The sequence below is a fragment of the Lathamus discolor genome, chromosome 3 (genome assembly GCF_037157495.1).
Source record: "Lathamus discolor isolate bLatDis1 chromosome 3, bLatDis1.hap1, whole genome shotgun sequence".
Classification (NCBI taxonomy): Eukaryota; Metazoa; Chordata; class Aves; order Psittaciformes; family Psittacidae; genus Lathamus; species Lathamus discolor.
In genome coordinates, this window is record NC_088886.1 from 49,646,190 (window position 1) to 49,663,304 (window position 17,115).

The 17,115-nt window shown below is 39.4% G+C and overlaps 1 protein-coding gene across 3 annotated transcripts in view; it reads left to right on the top strand.

Annotated features, from left to right (window-relative positions):
- Positions 1 to 17,115, top strand: part of STAG1 (STAG1 cohesin complex component) — a 183,435-nt gene that overhangs the window by 48,761 nt on the left and 117,559 nt on the right. For all 3 annotated transcript variants that reach the window (XM_065675112.1, XM_065675113.1, XM_065675114.1), the window contains 2 exons: positions 1,919 to 2,021; positions 11,703 to 11,867. In XM_065675112.1, the coding sequence (XP_065531184.1) occupies positions 1,919 to 2,021; positions 11,703 to 11,867 (268 nt within the window). The remainder of the gene's footprint in view (positions 1 to 1,918; positions 2,022 to 11,702; positions 11,868 to 17,115) is intronic.

The window sequence follows — 17,115 nt, forward strand, 5'->3', positions numbered from 1 at the left end:
AATAATGTCTTAATATTAGAAATCCATGATAGTTCTGCACAATTAATTGAGGTAGAGCAGATGTAGAACAATACAGTAATTAGAATCATAGAATAGTTAGGGTTGGAAAGGACCTCAAGATCATCTAGTTCCAACCCCCCTGCCGTGGGCAGGAACACCTCACGCTAAACCATGTCACCCAAGGCTCTGTCCAACTTGGCCTTGAACACCGCCAGGGATGAAGCACTCACAACCTCCCTGGGCAACCGATTCCAGTGCCTCTCCACCCTAACAGGAAAGAATTTCCTCCTTATATCCAATCTAAACTTTCCCTGTTTAAGTTTTAACCCGTTACCCCTTGTGCTGTCACTACAGTCCCTGACAAAGAGTCCCTCCCCAGCATCCCTATAGGCCCCCTTCAGGTACTGGAAGGCTGCTATGAGGTCTCCACGCAGCCTTCTCTTCTCCAGGCTGAACAGCCCCAACTTCCTCAGCCTGTCTTCATATGGGAGGTGCTCCAGTCCCCTGATCATCCTGGTGGCCCTTCTCTGGACTTGTTCCAACAGTTCCATGTCCTTTAGCTTATTTTCAACAAAGAGAAGTATCAGAACATTCTTGATTCCGATACAATGATGTTTCTACCTTTATACATTACTAAATAGCCTTGAGCAAATTTGTGAAGAATTCCTGTTTTGTGAAATAAAATAAAAAATCCCAAACAAACAAAACCAAACCCCAAACAGTAGACAGTGTGGAAGATTGGAGTAGATCTTGGCTTGCAGAAGCTTTTCAGTTTCTGTAAATCAAATCACTAATGCTGCCTTTTGTATTTCAATCTGTATAAGGTAATGAAATAGGTCTGATTTTCACCTTTCTGTTGCATAAGTTTTACAGCAGTTTAACTCCTTTCACTTCGAGGAAATTATGTTTGATTTAAAGAAATCTCTGATTAGAGCTAGACTTGACCCATCTTGGAGTAATCTGGGACGTTATTACAGTTACTCTTACCATTTACAGAGACCTCATACACTGGTGATCTTGCAAACTAAAAATAGAGCACATCATTAACAGGTATGGTTTTGGTTGTGGGTTCTTCTTGGACAAAATCTAATGCCTCAGAAGATCACTTAGAAGCTGACTTTCTTCAAGCGGTCAGGTCTGTTTTGGAAGCAGAGAAGTACCTATGCACCTGCCCTGGGGGGAGTGGGTGGTGGAAATTGGGATCATGCTTTTTTCCCTGCTTAGGATGGTGTTAAGTCTTAAAACAGAAATGATTGACAAGTGATACTGTGGGCTGCTTTGCTACAGTCGTTGAGCAATGTCAAGGCTTTATCATTGTATAAGTGAGAACATTTTTCTAGCTGCAAGAAACACAAATGTTTTCAGACCAAAGTGGGTTTTTGGTTTGTGCCTCTGCTCAGTGTTAACCCTCTTTTTCTTAACAGCTGCTAGATACCATTGTCTTTGAGTGTGACTAAAACCTGGTGTAACCTTAGTGGGAACGTGTGTAATTGTTGTAATGACGTGATAGCTGGATTGGACTACAGTTTGCTCTCTCATAACCTTGAAAGCAGTTTGGAAGTGGTTACTAAGGGTAAAAGAAAGTTGATACTAAGTGAATACTTTGTGGGTTGGATATGTTGAGAATGTGCTGTTTAATATAGCCAGTTTTTGAAGTGTAATATGGCTTCAAAAGAAGCTGTTAATTTAAATAACTTCTAGTCTATAAAATGACATTCCATCTCATAAAAAGGTAAGGCTTTTTGCCAGGGATAACAATGCTTACTTCCTTCATTTGCAGAATAAATGTGGCAAGCCTTTTAATGCTGACTTTTTGGGTTTTTTTTCCTGGCTTAGGACTAAATATTTAATCAGTCAGTTATAGATTACTTGTTGATTTCAAATCATTTTAATTTATCTAGTGTTTTTTCCCCCTTAGGGATTCTACAAATGAAACTACTGCACATTCAGATGCTGGCAGTGAGCTTGAAGAAGCAGAAGTCAAAGGAAAAAGAAAAAGGGGCCGTCCTGGCAGGCCTCCAGTATGTGTAATTTAGTTTTGTTTTGTTATGCATCTATTTAAAATTGACTGCAAACTGTTTTTCATCTAATCATCTTGTGGTCACATAAATAGGCTTTTAATGAGCCCTATGTCAAACTTTATGAAGACTTGTAGTATGAAATATTTATCAGATTGATATACGATGTTTGGAGTGTTTAAAAAGGGACATAAAGCGAGCTCATAATAGCCGTTACTTTTTCTTTTGCTAGCTACTTACGTGAACATTACTATTTTGTTATTATTGTCATATTACAACATTCTTCCAGTCAATAATCTCAGTATGTATGACTACTGTCTGTTTTGAAAGTGCAGTGGATTTTAAGTGAGAAATGACATTTGAGCCATCCTTTTGGTAACTGATAATCTCTTAATGTGAATGGAAGAGTTGCAACATAGTATTAACTAAATGCCTCAGAAGGTCTATTAACACAGTTTAAAAATTCATGTAATTGACATACACTCTGTCCTGTGTATAGATTGCGAGCTTCAACCTGTTCTCCAGCATAGCACAGCAGATAATACTGCTATCTGCTGTTCTTCGTTAGTCTTTGCCTATTGCTGGCCCATAAATGGGACCATACAGAAACAATTCTCCGTTACATGGAGTATTTAAGAAGACTTCCTGTTTTATTTTTGTTTTATAAATCAGACAATTTATTGGAAACTACAGAAAAAGTTTTGTGTCACATTGTCATTTTAGGTCTTCAGGGTCATCAGATGTAGCTATTGTGATTGTACCACTTGAAGTACACACTGTGGAGTAAGATTTTTGGTGGGAACTTCTGTGTGTTTGTTATTAATGGTTTTGATTCTCCTCTTAGTGTCTATGTGTACACCCCCAGTATGAATGTGCTATATATATAGCACTAGAAGATTGAAATCCCCTGCCCGAGACCTTCCACCCTAAGTCTAACTCCTTAAGCATGGGCTAGTGAGGCTGTAAGAACAGACAGGACCATGTGTTACTCTCAAGCACACTGGCCAAGCTGGTGTAAACTCCTCCTTAGTACTGGGTTTCAATTTACATCCTATTTTCTGGACATACTTCGGGAACCAACATTTTAAATCCTGGTCTTTTCTGGGCAAGTTGTCTTCTTTTTTGAAAGCTTTTGAACAGTGTTTCCTATGGTGGCATATGTTCATCATACAGACAGATTTGCTCACAAATGTGGATCTTCTCTACAGGAAGATTTAAAGTAGCTTGTAAAGAGAACTGGTCATCTGCTTATATAACTTGTAAGCAAAGGGCAGAACCAGAAATTATCTTAAGAATATCTCATTAGTAAATCTATGAGGTTTTGCAGATTTAATAAAAAAGCCCCAAACGGAGGATGGTGCAACCTGACTGCTATGCCAGGAGATTGTCAGAGAAGAATTTAAGTTAAAGCAACACTAGTGATATTTTGTACACACCACACTTTCACTGGAAGGGAAAGGTGAACGTTAAAAAAGGTGTTTCCCTCTGAGCTTATTAGTAGCTCCTGTGGGAACATTCTCTGAAGCACTTTACTGGTGCTGCTGTCAAGTTTCTACAGGAGCAATAGTTTATTATGCTTAGAACAGCTCCAGGCTCATTAAATATATACGTGATTGTATTAACATTGATTAACATTCAGAGGAAGTGGCCATTACTTCATACATAAAATGATGGGCTGTGAGCTGACTGTTGATGCTAAGGAGTAAAACCTTGGGGTTATCCGAGATCATTCTTTGAAAGCATCATCTTAATGCAGATTAAGGTTCAAAAAAGTTAAATCCAATCTTAGAACTAAGGAAGAGAATAACGAATAAAAAATAAAAGAAATACTGTGTCTTTTATAAAACTGTGGATTGCCAAAATTTGGAGAACTTTGCACAATTCTAGTTTCTCTTCCCCTCTTGACCTCTGCTCTAAATTCTCAAGAATGGGTATATTAGGACTGGAAGAGTTTCAGGGAAGAGAGGCGGTTATGGTCAATCACAGCGGGGCCTGCTTTGTGATCAAACCACATTGCCTGGGGCTTTTCCAGTCTGGTCTTGAAAACCACCAAGGCTGGAGACTGCACATCCCCTCTTAGCAATCAGTTTCATTTTATTTTATGAACATTTTCTCCCTTGTAAGCAGTCAGAGCCCGTCTGTCTTCACTTTGTGACTGCTGTCAGTTGTCCTCCTACTTACTATCTGCTGTTACAAAAAGCCCCACAGAAAGGTGTTTCTAGCCCCCTGACCAAGTTGGTAGCCCCTCTGCTTGAATGTATTCTAGTTTATCAGTACCTCTCTCACATTGAGAGGGCTGAGACTGGGCACAGTTTAGATCTGGACGTATTCTAGATATGGGCTAAGAAATGCTGAGTAAAAGGGTATAATCAGTTTCCTTGCTGTTCTGCTGTATTCTCTTTGTACAGTCTGAGGTGCTGATGGCCTTTGCTGCTCAGGTATATGGTGGTTTCATGTCCCTCAAGATCCCAAGATCCTTTTCCACAGAGCTATTCTCTTCCTAGCCACTCTCAAGCTTGCACTGGTGCAGGGATTTATTCCTCTGCCAGGTGCAGGTCTTTGCATTTGTCCATGTTGAATTTTGAGTGTGCTGGTAGCCCAGTCCTTCAGGCTGTCAATAGCTGTCTTGCCCTTGATATGGTCTCTCTGCCAGTGTTGTGTCATCTGCACTCTTGATGGGAGCACGTTTTCTCACCCCCTTCAGCTATCTGATAAAGATGGGAAACTGGATATGTTCCAGTTAGACTTCTCTCATATTCCCTCATTGCCAGCCTCCAGGTAGAGAATGATGTGCTATGAACTCCTGTGCTCTCAGCCCAAGAGTTCAGCTGTGTTTCTACACATCCAGATCACAACTTCCCAATTTGGATACAAGAATATTGTGGAAGACTGTTGAAAACCTTGCTAAAGTCAACAGAAATGGCTTCAATTGCTCTCCCCTGATCCACAAATTCAGTCATTTGACTGCAGTTTTTTGGGTGACTTGAGATATATATATGTTTGGGCATGCAATAGAATCCTGCCTTCGTAATTGATATTGCAGCAACAGAAAGGAATAAATATGGTGGATCTACAAAAATTGATCAAAGGGAAAGAGCCACTCAACATCTAATATCCTTGAATAGAAATGCAAACACTTTGAAAAGTCTAATCTGGGCAATTTATAGCATAATTCGATGTGAAAAGTCTTGGACTCAGTAATTGAGGTACTGGTTTTGCAAACATTGTATTTCGCTTTCTGTCCTCCTCCACATAGCTCTCCTATTCATGCTGCTAAGTCATTCACTTTCCTTACGTGAATTATCTGTTTCTTACAGGAGGTGCAGCTCTGACGTTTTTTCCCCACACTCTTCCATATGCTAACATGATTTTTATTTCCTCCACAGGTACCACCTACCTTTACTCTTGAATATGACACAGATTAAAATGTTTAGTTAAATTCAGAGCTGTTATTCTCAACTGCTGCTTAGCTTTGATGTTTTTAATTTCTGTTATAGACCTAAAGAAAGGCTTTTCTGCCCAAAGGCTCTTCTGTTTCTTGTGGTTTGGGTTGGTTTTTTTGGGGTTGGGTTTTTTTTTCGTAACTAAAATATTATGGTCTAATAAGATTTGATCTCTCCCTGCAAATGCTGATTTGCTTATGCCCTTAGGCCATCACAACTGCAGTGACACATCTGCCATAGACATACTGACTTCTTTTGAAAGTGTTCTTCTGTGCTGTTTTGTCTTTCTGCATGGTTCTGTTACAGAGCTGCACACAATGTACTCCATCAAATATATGTAGGTATTTTAATGAGGTGAATAAATAGATAAATTTCATCTATAGAATAAATAGATAAATTTTATCTATAGGATAATAGATACATTTTATCAGAAAGACAGACTACTACTAAAGGGTTTTCCAGACCTATTTTCCAAAGAAAGACATTCTTCTTTGCGGATTTGACGCTTTTGTACAGAGATGGTCCACACTTGAAGATTTGCCATTTGTACAATCTCTTCAGTTCATAGAGAATCTTAATATTCTGGGGAACGTTCCCTTCCTGAAAACACTGTTTCCAAGTTGCCCCTCCACTTCTATAAGGGGCTATTCTAATGTGTACTTAACTGGGTAGATTATATCATCAATTTACGAAGAGATCCAGTGCATTGGTCATTCAAGATAACTCTCAGAATCTAACGTGATTGTCCTGAATTCACCAAGCCTTGCTGTGAATTTAGCTGGAGTTGCACCCTGTCCTTTCCTAGCACAGACAATGGCTGGGGCTGGCCTCCCCCTTGCGCATGTCTGCTTCTGAATGCTGAGTCTTGTAAACCAGATGCTTGTGGAATGACTAGCCAACAGTGGGATATTTTGTTGCACACGGTATTGCTTAAATACATGCAAGCATACCATCCGGGTATATATTAGTGAATTGTGTGGGGTGTATTTAATGAGTCACCTATAGTACTCCTCTGATTGAAGCTGCTGAGTAACACTGGCCAAAAATGCCTTTTCTGTCTGCTGCATTATTGAAACATGTAGGTATGGATGCGCTCTCCCGTTGCAGGTAGGGGGTTTGAAAGCCCAAGGGCTTATGATGCAGTGTAGCTTTCGTATTAGTGAGCTCAGGCTCAGATGAGTTACTTGTCTATCCTTTTTTGTCTCCTTTCTTGGACCAACACTTTCTGTTCAATGTTATTGGCATGCTTTATTTTAACTTATCTGGCCTTACCTTCCTAGGGGCTCAGGACAGCATGGCTTAAGCCTCAGCTGTTAGATGTTGAGGGAATGAGAGATATCTCCTGGCTGTATTTCAGCTTTGAGGCAGGAGTAGACAGATAAGTCTATTTTGGTTTAGAGGACAAGAAGAAATACCAGTCTTTCTGTTCCAAAGGTGGCAATTCTGAGATCTCTGCTGGTGTCTCTCTCATCCCATAACCAGCGCCACAGCATGCGTTTCTCCAGCTCCTCAGATTCTTCTATTAAGGCAAGATGGAACAAGGCACTTGCAGTCCTTTTATCCCCAGTGCAGACTGTACAGTTTTGCTTTCAGGTCCTTTTGTATTTTTTGGTATGGAGATGACAGACCGCAATGCCTTATCTCTGCATTCATATGTGAAATTTTGACTTTGCAAAAGACTCTTAGCCGTATTCTGTCTTGTAGCATGAATGTTTGGTTCTGCTGGGGATTGAGTTTTCCTTCTGGTTCCAAATCATACACGTCCTAGTGAATAGTAGAAAGGAATCCTCTTGCGAGAATTTATTTTCATAGTATTCAAAGTTTGTAGTTTGATGTGACTTACATCATTGCCCCTTTTCGGATCAAGTGCACGGTGTTTTAGGTCTATCCCTTAAAATTGAAGTGACTATGTCTTTCTGTAGTTCTGTGGAAATGCAGTGCACGTACAGCCAGTATGTGAATACTTTTCTATCCCACCACTTGAAGCTTCCTGGTGGAGAAATCCTAATGGCATTAGAAGTTTTTGGTTTAAGCTTTTGATGGGATGGTCCTTGTATTTTTGGTAGTGTAACCTATTCTTCATTTTTCTATGTAAATAGTCTGGTTTTGATAGCAATTCTCTTAGCTAGAAGAATCAAAGTGATTCAGGCATTTGTAGCAGAATCCTGATTCTTTAAGATGACTTTTAGAACTCCTGCTAGGTTTTTACATAAGAATTTTAAAAAAGCAACAGCATGCCTCAGCACTGCCTCTGCTTTTTGTTTTGTTCTAAACTGCATGTGTTATAGCTGAAGCAGCTCTGTATGCATGGGATGCTAGGGGACCTGCATCTGTCTTTATTTGTGGGATGAGGCTTTTCATAGGGAGCACCTTATTTGTTTCTAGATGAATAAAGTCCAAAGGACTGACCGTTTGAATCCAAAAACTTCCAAGATAACCATGATGATGTTACAAATTGTTCAGTGGACTTCTGTTTTTAATCAGGATTAATTCAGAAAGAGCTCAGCCATTACCACTCTTTCGCTTAACAGGAGGTTATAGTGCAGAGGCCTTTCAGGAGGATGGTGCTGTGGAGAGGCAAGTTCTTCAGTTTTACTCAAGTGGAAGGTTAAAAAGGTTCTTCCAGCTATCTTGAGAAATAGGTACTGCTTTAAATTACTTACAGTATGAGTGCACACATAGAGGCCATCATTTAAGGCGGCAGGTTAGGTGGAGTTACTGACCTGTAACACTTCTACTGTCTTTATTTCTTCATGAAGTGTGTTGGATCAGTCTGGGGAATGTTAATGGAAAATGTTGAGCCACTTTCACTTGTTTTTTTCTTAGTTAGTGTAATGAATCAACTTCCACTGTATTATTTGATCTTACAAATGTGGTTGCTTTTTTTCCCCTTCCCAATCATTTTAAAGGCATGAAAGCAAAAGTATTATGTAGCTAATTTATTTGAAAATTCTGAACTGCCATCATCTTAGCTTAATTACAGTCAAGGTAAGTATTTTGTTTGCCTTAGTTTAAGCCTTAAAGCAGCAGTACCACTTAAAGCAATGCTCCTGGAAACTCCCAGCATTCACTTTCAAGAGTGCTCCTTTAGCTCAATACAAACCCTTTCTTTATGGAAGACAAATATTCTGGACAGCTGGAAGTGGAGCTGTGCAAAGTCAAGCTACAAATATAAAGATTGTGTTAGGCATTGAGGATGCCAAACAGAGGTAGCCCTGCATCCCAAAGAGACATTACTGTTGTTTCCACTACGAAGAGCACACTGTCTCTGCAGATATACCGCAGATACTCTGTATCATGAAGGAGTCCTCTTGCATTTCTACGGATGTACCAGTCCATGCTTTTTCTTCACTTGCTTCAGTGGTGTTGTATGTGTCCATCCTGGGATAGAATTACAGAGCATGAGTTTGGAAGGGATCTCAGGGATCAACTAGTCCTCTCTTTCTTGGCAAAGGATGAACTAGGCAGGGTGGCCCAGCATCCTGTCCAGCTGAATCTTTAGAGTGTCCAATGTTGGGGAATCCACCACTTCCCTCAGGAGATTATTGCAATGGCTGTTTGTTCTCATCATGAAAAATTCTCCTTTTGAAATAGGTTTACCTATTCAACTTTGTACTCAGAGGTAGGAACCTGTATGAAGCTCAGATCTGTCAGGATGGCCCAAGAAGTTTCTTGCTGTATATTCAGACACACTACGTGTGTCTGACAACAGCATTGTAGTATTGTATGTTAATAAGATAATGCCAGTTCCTCAGTTCTGTCCCTGTGCTTGCAAAAATTTGTAATTAGAGTACTAGGCAATCTCTGGAGGCTTGAGGACCCATGTGTGACTTAACTTTCATATTTATACTCCAGAGCGGGGTTGATCTTGGGCTTCCTGTCATGCCTACTGGGTGGAAGTGCTCTGGAGTGGAAGTATGGTGGACACCCCTTCTATAGTACCTCTCCACCCGAAAATGTTAATCCTTGCCTAACTCAGAATGTTCTAGTTTGGATTTCCTTTGGTTTCTTAGCAGGGGATCTTTTGCTTGTTTTATATCTTGAGGCAGGATTAAGTATAGATCCTGCATCTGGATTAAGCCACCCCAGTTTGGATGCAGAATGGTTTTTATTAAATGAAAGACTTGTTTTCTCCATTGTGAGAGATGTTCTCTTTGTCGGAAGAAAATCTAAAGAGAAACTTTATTCAGTTAGTCTCAGTACTGGTTTTAACTTGGGTCCAGGATACTGAGATCTTTACCTGGATTTGAAGAATCTGGCTTTGTCAGTTATTACTGTACCTCTTCTGAGAGCCCACTGGTGTTCCCACCCTTCTAATTCAAGCTAAGAGTCTTGGTCAAAGCACCTTTTTTTCCCAAGATGCCTAACAAAAGTGGAGTTTAAACTGAGCACTTACATGTCTTGTGATTACTCATTTGGAGCGTGTGCATGCTGATCCATGGCACTCATGCCGTGTAGGTGGCTCTTCTCATTCCTTTCCAGTAACAAGGTATCTTTGGATGTGTGCATTTCACTTCCAGCTCCTCCTTGTTTTCCCTTCATCCTGGCAGTGTTTAATAGTTTCCCACTGACGTACATGTTGAGAAAAACTGACTATAGAGAGGCCTCCATTAACTTCCATGGGGGTCATCAACTTGCACTCCTGCTTTCATTTAGCAGTCCTTGTAGCTAGTTGAAGAGCTTATGGCTTACTGTCACCCATACTGGATAAGTACAGGAATTATGTATCTCAAAAGAGATAATTTACTTCTAATTCTTTGCCATTTTATAAAGTAGTGTTCGTATGTCTCTTTGGAGCTCAATAGAGCTCAAACATGTCGCATATTGATAGTTTTCTTGCTGATAAAGACAGCTTTGCATATGTTTAAAAATTCATTGAGGGAGAACACCTATTCTTTTGCTCATAAGTGCAGATGTTATCCACAAAACTTCTCGCAGAGATTGTTCCATTCATTTAAGCTTTCCAGCTTGCATTTGTACACAAGTCTTGCAAGAAGCAGTTGCAGTTGCACTCTACCTTGCCCTTTTCTTTAGCACTCTGGCCCCATCGGCTGTGATCCGTTTTAAAGTAAGGACCTGCTAGACTGCAGGTCTGTCTTCTACCAGCTCTCTTCCAGAAATGTGATCCCTTTCCTCTGCAGGAATATTCTTAATGTGTCTACATTTGGAAGTTGCAACCAAAGCCACTGACTTGATGTTCTTTATGAAAAGCTTTAATAGAATCCATCTGACAGTATATTCGAGTAAATGGTACCAGGAGGATATTCTCCTAAATGTAATATTCAGGTTGCTTGCATGCTGTTTTCTTTGATGTAATTCCTCGAAATAGCTTCATAGTTCTGTGGAAGATGGCAGCTTTTACTTTTCTCAGCCTCACAGGAGGGAGAAAAACAGAATATGGAAGTAAGATCTTAGCTAGAATCCTGCATTATTTTCTCCAGAAAGTTAAATTCAGAGCAATCTGTTCTCTGGGTGACTTCTTACAAGCGGGATCTATACCACCTGATGTAAGCTTGAAGAATCTAGTAAAAATTTACAATAAATAATTTAGATTCACAGGGAAAATGTTCTATCTCATAAAAAATTGAAGCACGGGGTTGTTACGATTATCTACTAAATCTGTGTACTGGCTGTATAAATCCAGTGATTTAATTTGAGTTGAAGAGCTGACTCATTATGTGCACAGTTTCTTATACGGATTGCATAAAAACAAAAATACAGAAACCGAATGTTAACATGACAAGTGCAGTTTTAATAACTTATTGTCTCCAAAGATTGTTAGTTCTTCTAAAAGTTTTTGTGTGCCAGCATGAGCCACTTTTGCTGTCTGTAATTTGCTACCATTTATCTAGTTTTAGTCATATTGTCAACTGTCTGTGCTGAATAAGACTAATCTGGGTATTGACATGAGCTGGTACTCCGATGTTGGGAAGTCACCACTACTTACCGTGATATGACAGTGGCTTTTAAGTTGTTCCTCAACAATTACTGATGAATAAAAACATAGGTACCTCATGCGATAAAGCCCTAAGCAACCTGCTTGAATTTCCGGCTTTGAGCAGGAAAGGCTGGAGGCTGGAGACCTCCTGAGGTCCCTTCCAGTCTGGCTTATTCTGTGATAATTGTGTGCATATACATGTGTGAGTGTATAAATATGTGTAATATTTATGTATAAAGATACATTGAATGATTTCAGATAGAGCTATAATAGATTTTTGTTCTGCTGGTTTTCTTTGCCCAGTCTGCCACTAAGAAACCACGAAAGTCTCCAGCGGACAAGGGTCGTTCTGAATCTGGAGCCAGAGGAGCAAGTCGTGGAAGAGCTAATGGCCACCCTCAGCAGAATGGAGAAGGAGACCCTGTCACTTTATTTGAGGTGGTTAAGCTTGGAAAGAGTGCCATGCAGGTAAAATAACCAATTAAGTCACCCCTTCGCAATTCCATATATCCTGGCTGCAGGATATAAAGCTATACTTATGTAAACAGTTGTATTTTTTTATACCTTGTATTGGTCCATTAGCCTGTCTGCATATGATAAAGTAAGGGACAGAATGTGTTTTGATTGAGCACTGTCATATATGCTTGTGAAAGACAGGAGACAGATCAGAAAGTTAGGTGTTTCAAATTCTCCATTATTTCGTCCATTGCTTCCTAATTGAAAATACATGTTGGTATTAAACAGTCCATTAAAAAAATATCCTATAATAAGTTTTATATGAGGAAAAAATATATATTAGTGATGGATCCAAGGCTTTTTTGTTTGCTTCTTTTCATCAAAAATACCTGCTGACACAAGCAGCTTTGAGTATTTTGCCCTGTACTCTTCTTGCTGTCCCCACCAGAACAGCAGATGAAGGCTAAACAAGTTGCATGGACTTCCTCTGTGTCTGAGGGACAAAGATGGACACATCTTGAAGGCAAATTTTTAATTGTAAATTAATTATCTAAGATAGTTGTAGTGAATTGCCTCTGAAAGTGTTTCTTCCTCCTTTATGTTTTGATCAGTTTCAGAGGTTTTACAGGATCTCTTGGGCCAGATGAGTTCCACCCCAAGAACCTCTATAGATGATTGGTCTTGACAGTACTTTTCTTTTTTAAGAAGCTACTGGGCTTCACCTGTTGGTTTTGGCACTCAAAGGAGTAACAGTGAGCCCAAAACACTGTTCATCCTGTGCAGTGCAAAGCCAATAGCTGTTCCTACTGAAGGGTTGTTTAAGCAAACCTCCTTTACTTTACAGTTCAACAAAACAGGACTCATGCAGTATCAGTTTATTTTGACTTTATGGTGCTAACTGACATGATAAAATGGCAAATTACAAACATTTAGGGGCCAAGTCCTGTTTTCAGTATTGCTTTCAGTGTAGCTAAAAGCAAAGTCTAATTAACTCCCAAAGGAATCTAGTCTTCCAAATGAGTGAAAGCTGTTGAAGGTTTTTTCCCGGTCTCAAATCTGTGGAAGGTCTGAGGTGTCGTTCTAAGGAAATAATAAATGGGAAGAAAATGAGAATTTTCATTCTTTATAGTAGCTGTATTTACAGTTATTTAAGATTGACCCTTCTTATCTAGCAGGTGAAGACAGAACAAATTTACTCCTAACAAAGCTACAGATTACTTGTGCCTCTTATTCCTATATGTTTTAAGTCAGGGCTTCTAACTTTGCTTGGGTTTCAACACTTTTTAAAATTTCGTTTTTGGCAGGGTTTGAGGAAACATCTGGAGTCTATTTTCTGGTTTTACAGTGGTACAGAACATACAATATGCTTTATATAGTATGGGTTGTCTTAGAGTTACTGGTATTTGCAGGAGCCAAATGAAGAGGAATGAGTGAGTGCTTTGATATTGGATGATCTGCGTATGTGTGTGTGTGGAATTGACTTTGATACATTTCATCTCTTGAAAGAGATGCCATCAGAAGAAGTCTTTGCAGATGAAATTCTAAAAGGAAATTGCACGCATGCATTAAGAGATCTTTGGAATTCAAATAGAAAGGAATTGTTTTGAGAAATTTACTATTGTATATGCAGATATAGAAGGGTGTGTGTCTGTATATTTGTATATATATACATTTGCACACACATGCTTAAAATGTGCCCCACCTACATATATGAGAAAGAAGTAGACAGCATATTTTAAGCAGTAGAGAAGTGATAAGCAAATAGTAAAGGAATAGGCAAGTTTATAAAATCATAGTATAGTTTGGGTTGGAAGGGATGTTGCAATGAATAGGGACATCTTCAACTACATAAGGTTGCCCAGAACCACATCCAGCCTGGTCTTGAGTATCTCCAGGGATGTGCATCCACCATCTCTCTGGGTGAGCTGTGCCATGCTTTTACCACCCTCACTGCAAAAAATTTCTTCCTCGCGTCTAAGCCTCAATCTCCCCTCTTTTAGTATAGCTTTTGTTTGAGGGCCTGGGCTACAAACAGGCATAAATGACTTGAACCGTAATTTCCAAAGTATGTGTCACCTGTGCATCTCTGCAAATTCTGCTGTTGGTAAAAATATATTAAAAGGAAAAGAAAAAAAGAGAAAGAAACCGTATAGTGAGAAAGAGGATACAGTTAAAATTTATTTAATATCTTTTAACTTGCATTTCAAGGGAAACCAGGGTTCTGTAGATCCAACTGAACTTACTAGCATCTTTATACTTTTTCCTTAATTGCTTAGGGATTTTGATGTAACAATTGGGAGTGCTTGGCATTTTTGTTTTTCATAGTTTGGATGCGGGTGTCTTGTGGCTAATTTTAGCAGTTTTGTCAGTATTGACAATTTCCTGATTAATTACATGTATTTGGATTTGTCAGAACCTGTCATTTCTCAATATCTAGTTTTCCCTGTAATATGAACCTACTTTTTTTTTTTAATGCTCTTAAGTTTTCTTGCAGCAATGAAAACCCAGCAAAATTGCATTTATACATTCTGAGATTACATGGGAATCATGTGTTTTCTGATCTATCAGCTCCTGCTGTTTGCTCTCAGGATTTATTTTAGTTGTTAGATTTTTCTGGCTTTGTGTTCCCAACTCATGGAAGTCTGTAGCTGAATTCAATTCTCACTTCTTTTAAGTTTCTCCTCTGTTTTGGTTCTCATAGCAGGATTCATGTAATTCTTCTCTTCAGGCTTATTGCTGTTTGGTTCTTCCAGGGAAACAAAGTGAGGCTGGTATTCTGTATTTCAAGTATATGTAACTTCAGAGCCGCTCATTGCATATAAATCTTTACCTCTATTATGAAGTGCTAGTTGTGTTGGGGTTAAATCTTACTTGAATTCTATAAATCAATTTGATACCCGCATTAAGTTGATGTTGGGTTGTTGTCACTGCTTTTTAATTTGCTCTGTAACATTTTGTACAGTTAGTTGCTTCAAAAGTTTTTATGTTGGCAGCTGCTCTGTATGAACTGTGATGTGACCTGCTGTTCATGTTTCCTTGTGTACATTCTGTTAGTCCATTAAGACTTGCCATTGAGCTTTTTTAGGCTCTATGGCTTTTTTTCTTAAGCAAACATAATGCTCTTCTGCTTTTTGTCATTTGTCTCCTTTATTTATTTTTTCCTAGAGTGATTTTATGTAGACAGCTATATCCACTATATTTCCCCCTCTCTAAACTTCTGTAGGTAGAACAGACTTATCACCATTTCTCATGTCCTAAACTGCCTGATATGAACCTGATGAGAATTAAGGGTGTGGGTGAACCTCCACTCCTCCAGCTGAGCCCCAAGTACAGAGGGTAATTTGTAGCTTAAATCTTCATGGGTACTTCTGTATTGGTCTGTGACCCTAGCATTAAGCCAGCAGTGAAAGGTGAAATGTATGTGACAACCTCAAATTTTGTTAAGGCTTCAGTCTGAAAATTTCTCCTAAGTAAATTGACCAATTAGCAGTAATGAAGTTTGTTCTTGTGCATTGGTCAAACCAAGCATGAAAGTGTTCTGCTTTCTTGTGTGCAAAGGGAATTTGTGCCTACCCCAGAACATCAGAAGGAATCATTGGTAAGAGGTGTTCAGTACCGAAGCATGAACAATCTATTCCTCGATTATTCTGTAATATTATCATAGAATAGTTAGAGTAGGAAGGGACCTTAAAGCTCATACAGTTTCAACCCCTGCCACGGGCAGGGACACCTTCCCCTAGAGCAGGTTGCTCCAAGCTCCCTCCAGCCTAGCCTTGAACACTGCCAGGGATGGGGCAGCCACAGCTTCTCTGGGCACCTTGTGCTAGTGCCTCACTGTCTCACTTTACATGCATTACCATTTACCCTTAACTGATGTTATCAGTTCACTACAGGTTAGAGAAAAAATGTTTGAACCCTCTGCTTTGCCTAGCTAATAAAAGTAATCTTAGTGTCAGTTAGACATGGTTCAGAGTAAGTATAGTGAAAGCATGCCAGCAAGCATTTTGGGATATGTATACAAAGAGTTCTTTCTAGTGTGTTGAAATGGGAGTTTTCTTTGTGCCACCAGAAATCAGGAATGTACGTGGTTCCTCATTGTTCTTGTCTGTGCACCTTGGCACACATGGATTTGAGTCCTGAAAGGCTCCGTCCCTATTTGAATAAAGCTGTATTTGCAGCACTGCTTACCCTGTCACAGCAGGTTTTCTTTGTTTTTTACATTTCAGTTCCTCATATTTTTGTCATCTCTGCACCTACTGGGCTCGTGTTGGCAAGCTGTGACTCTTGTTCACAGTATTGCACTGGCTAGAAAGTTTGGGAATCAGAACAGGAACATCATCAGTTGCTTTTTCCCCCTTCAGTTGATTACCTGAAATGATTAGAAATACTTCATTAATATTAATTTAAAATATTTCTGAAATGTTCACAATGTTTTCAGTATTATACTCACTTTAAGTGTTTATCCACCTGTCTGTTGCAGATAGACAGGTTCAAGATTACTACATGCAAAAATAAAGAGTATGCATCCTTATAATTACACATTTGATTTGCTGGAAATAATATGGAAGAGATAAAGGAAATACTCTCCCCACTTTCAGCAGTGCTCTTTTTTTGCTCTTTTCCCCCCACTAGCATCCTAATGGTGGTTTTCAGTTCCTAATGTATCAGGTTTGGGTGAAGTTCAGTCATCAACACCTGTATCTGAAATTATTTTATGACTGAAATTCTTAGTACCTCTAATGCCTTTTTCTGGCACTTTGAGATTTGATGATCTGGTCAAGAAAATGCAAGATGGTAAGTTCGTCCAAACTGATATGTCTTTATGCTGCTTGTTAATATAGCATATGCTATATTTCAGTAATTTATATAATTTCAGTAATTTTCATATTTTTGTAGCATTTAGGGCAGAAATTATGGTCTGTATACTACTTCCCTGCATAGCTCAGACCATGGAATTACACCCATTCCAGTATTAAGCCAACAGCTCCTTTTGCAACCATAATTTTCCTGTGTTTATAGTAACATTAGTTTCAGTGAATTTGAAGTTAAGGGAGGCCAAACTTAGCCACTGTACAGGCAGAGCAGAAGTTTTGAACATTGTCGTTTCCCATCAGGTCTTGCTGCAGAAGCCTTCAGCTCCCCTATGCTGGCAATCGCAGGTATGCTGGCCATTGCAGCAGGAAGCTGGGTTTGGGAACAAGGAGCCCGAGGTGGCACTGGCCTTAGAGAAGGCATCTGGTGTCCTCCCAGAGAGTGAGGC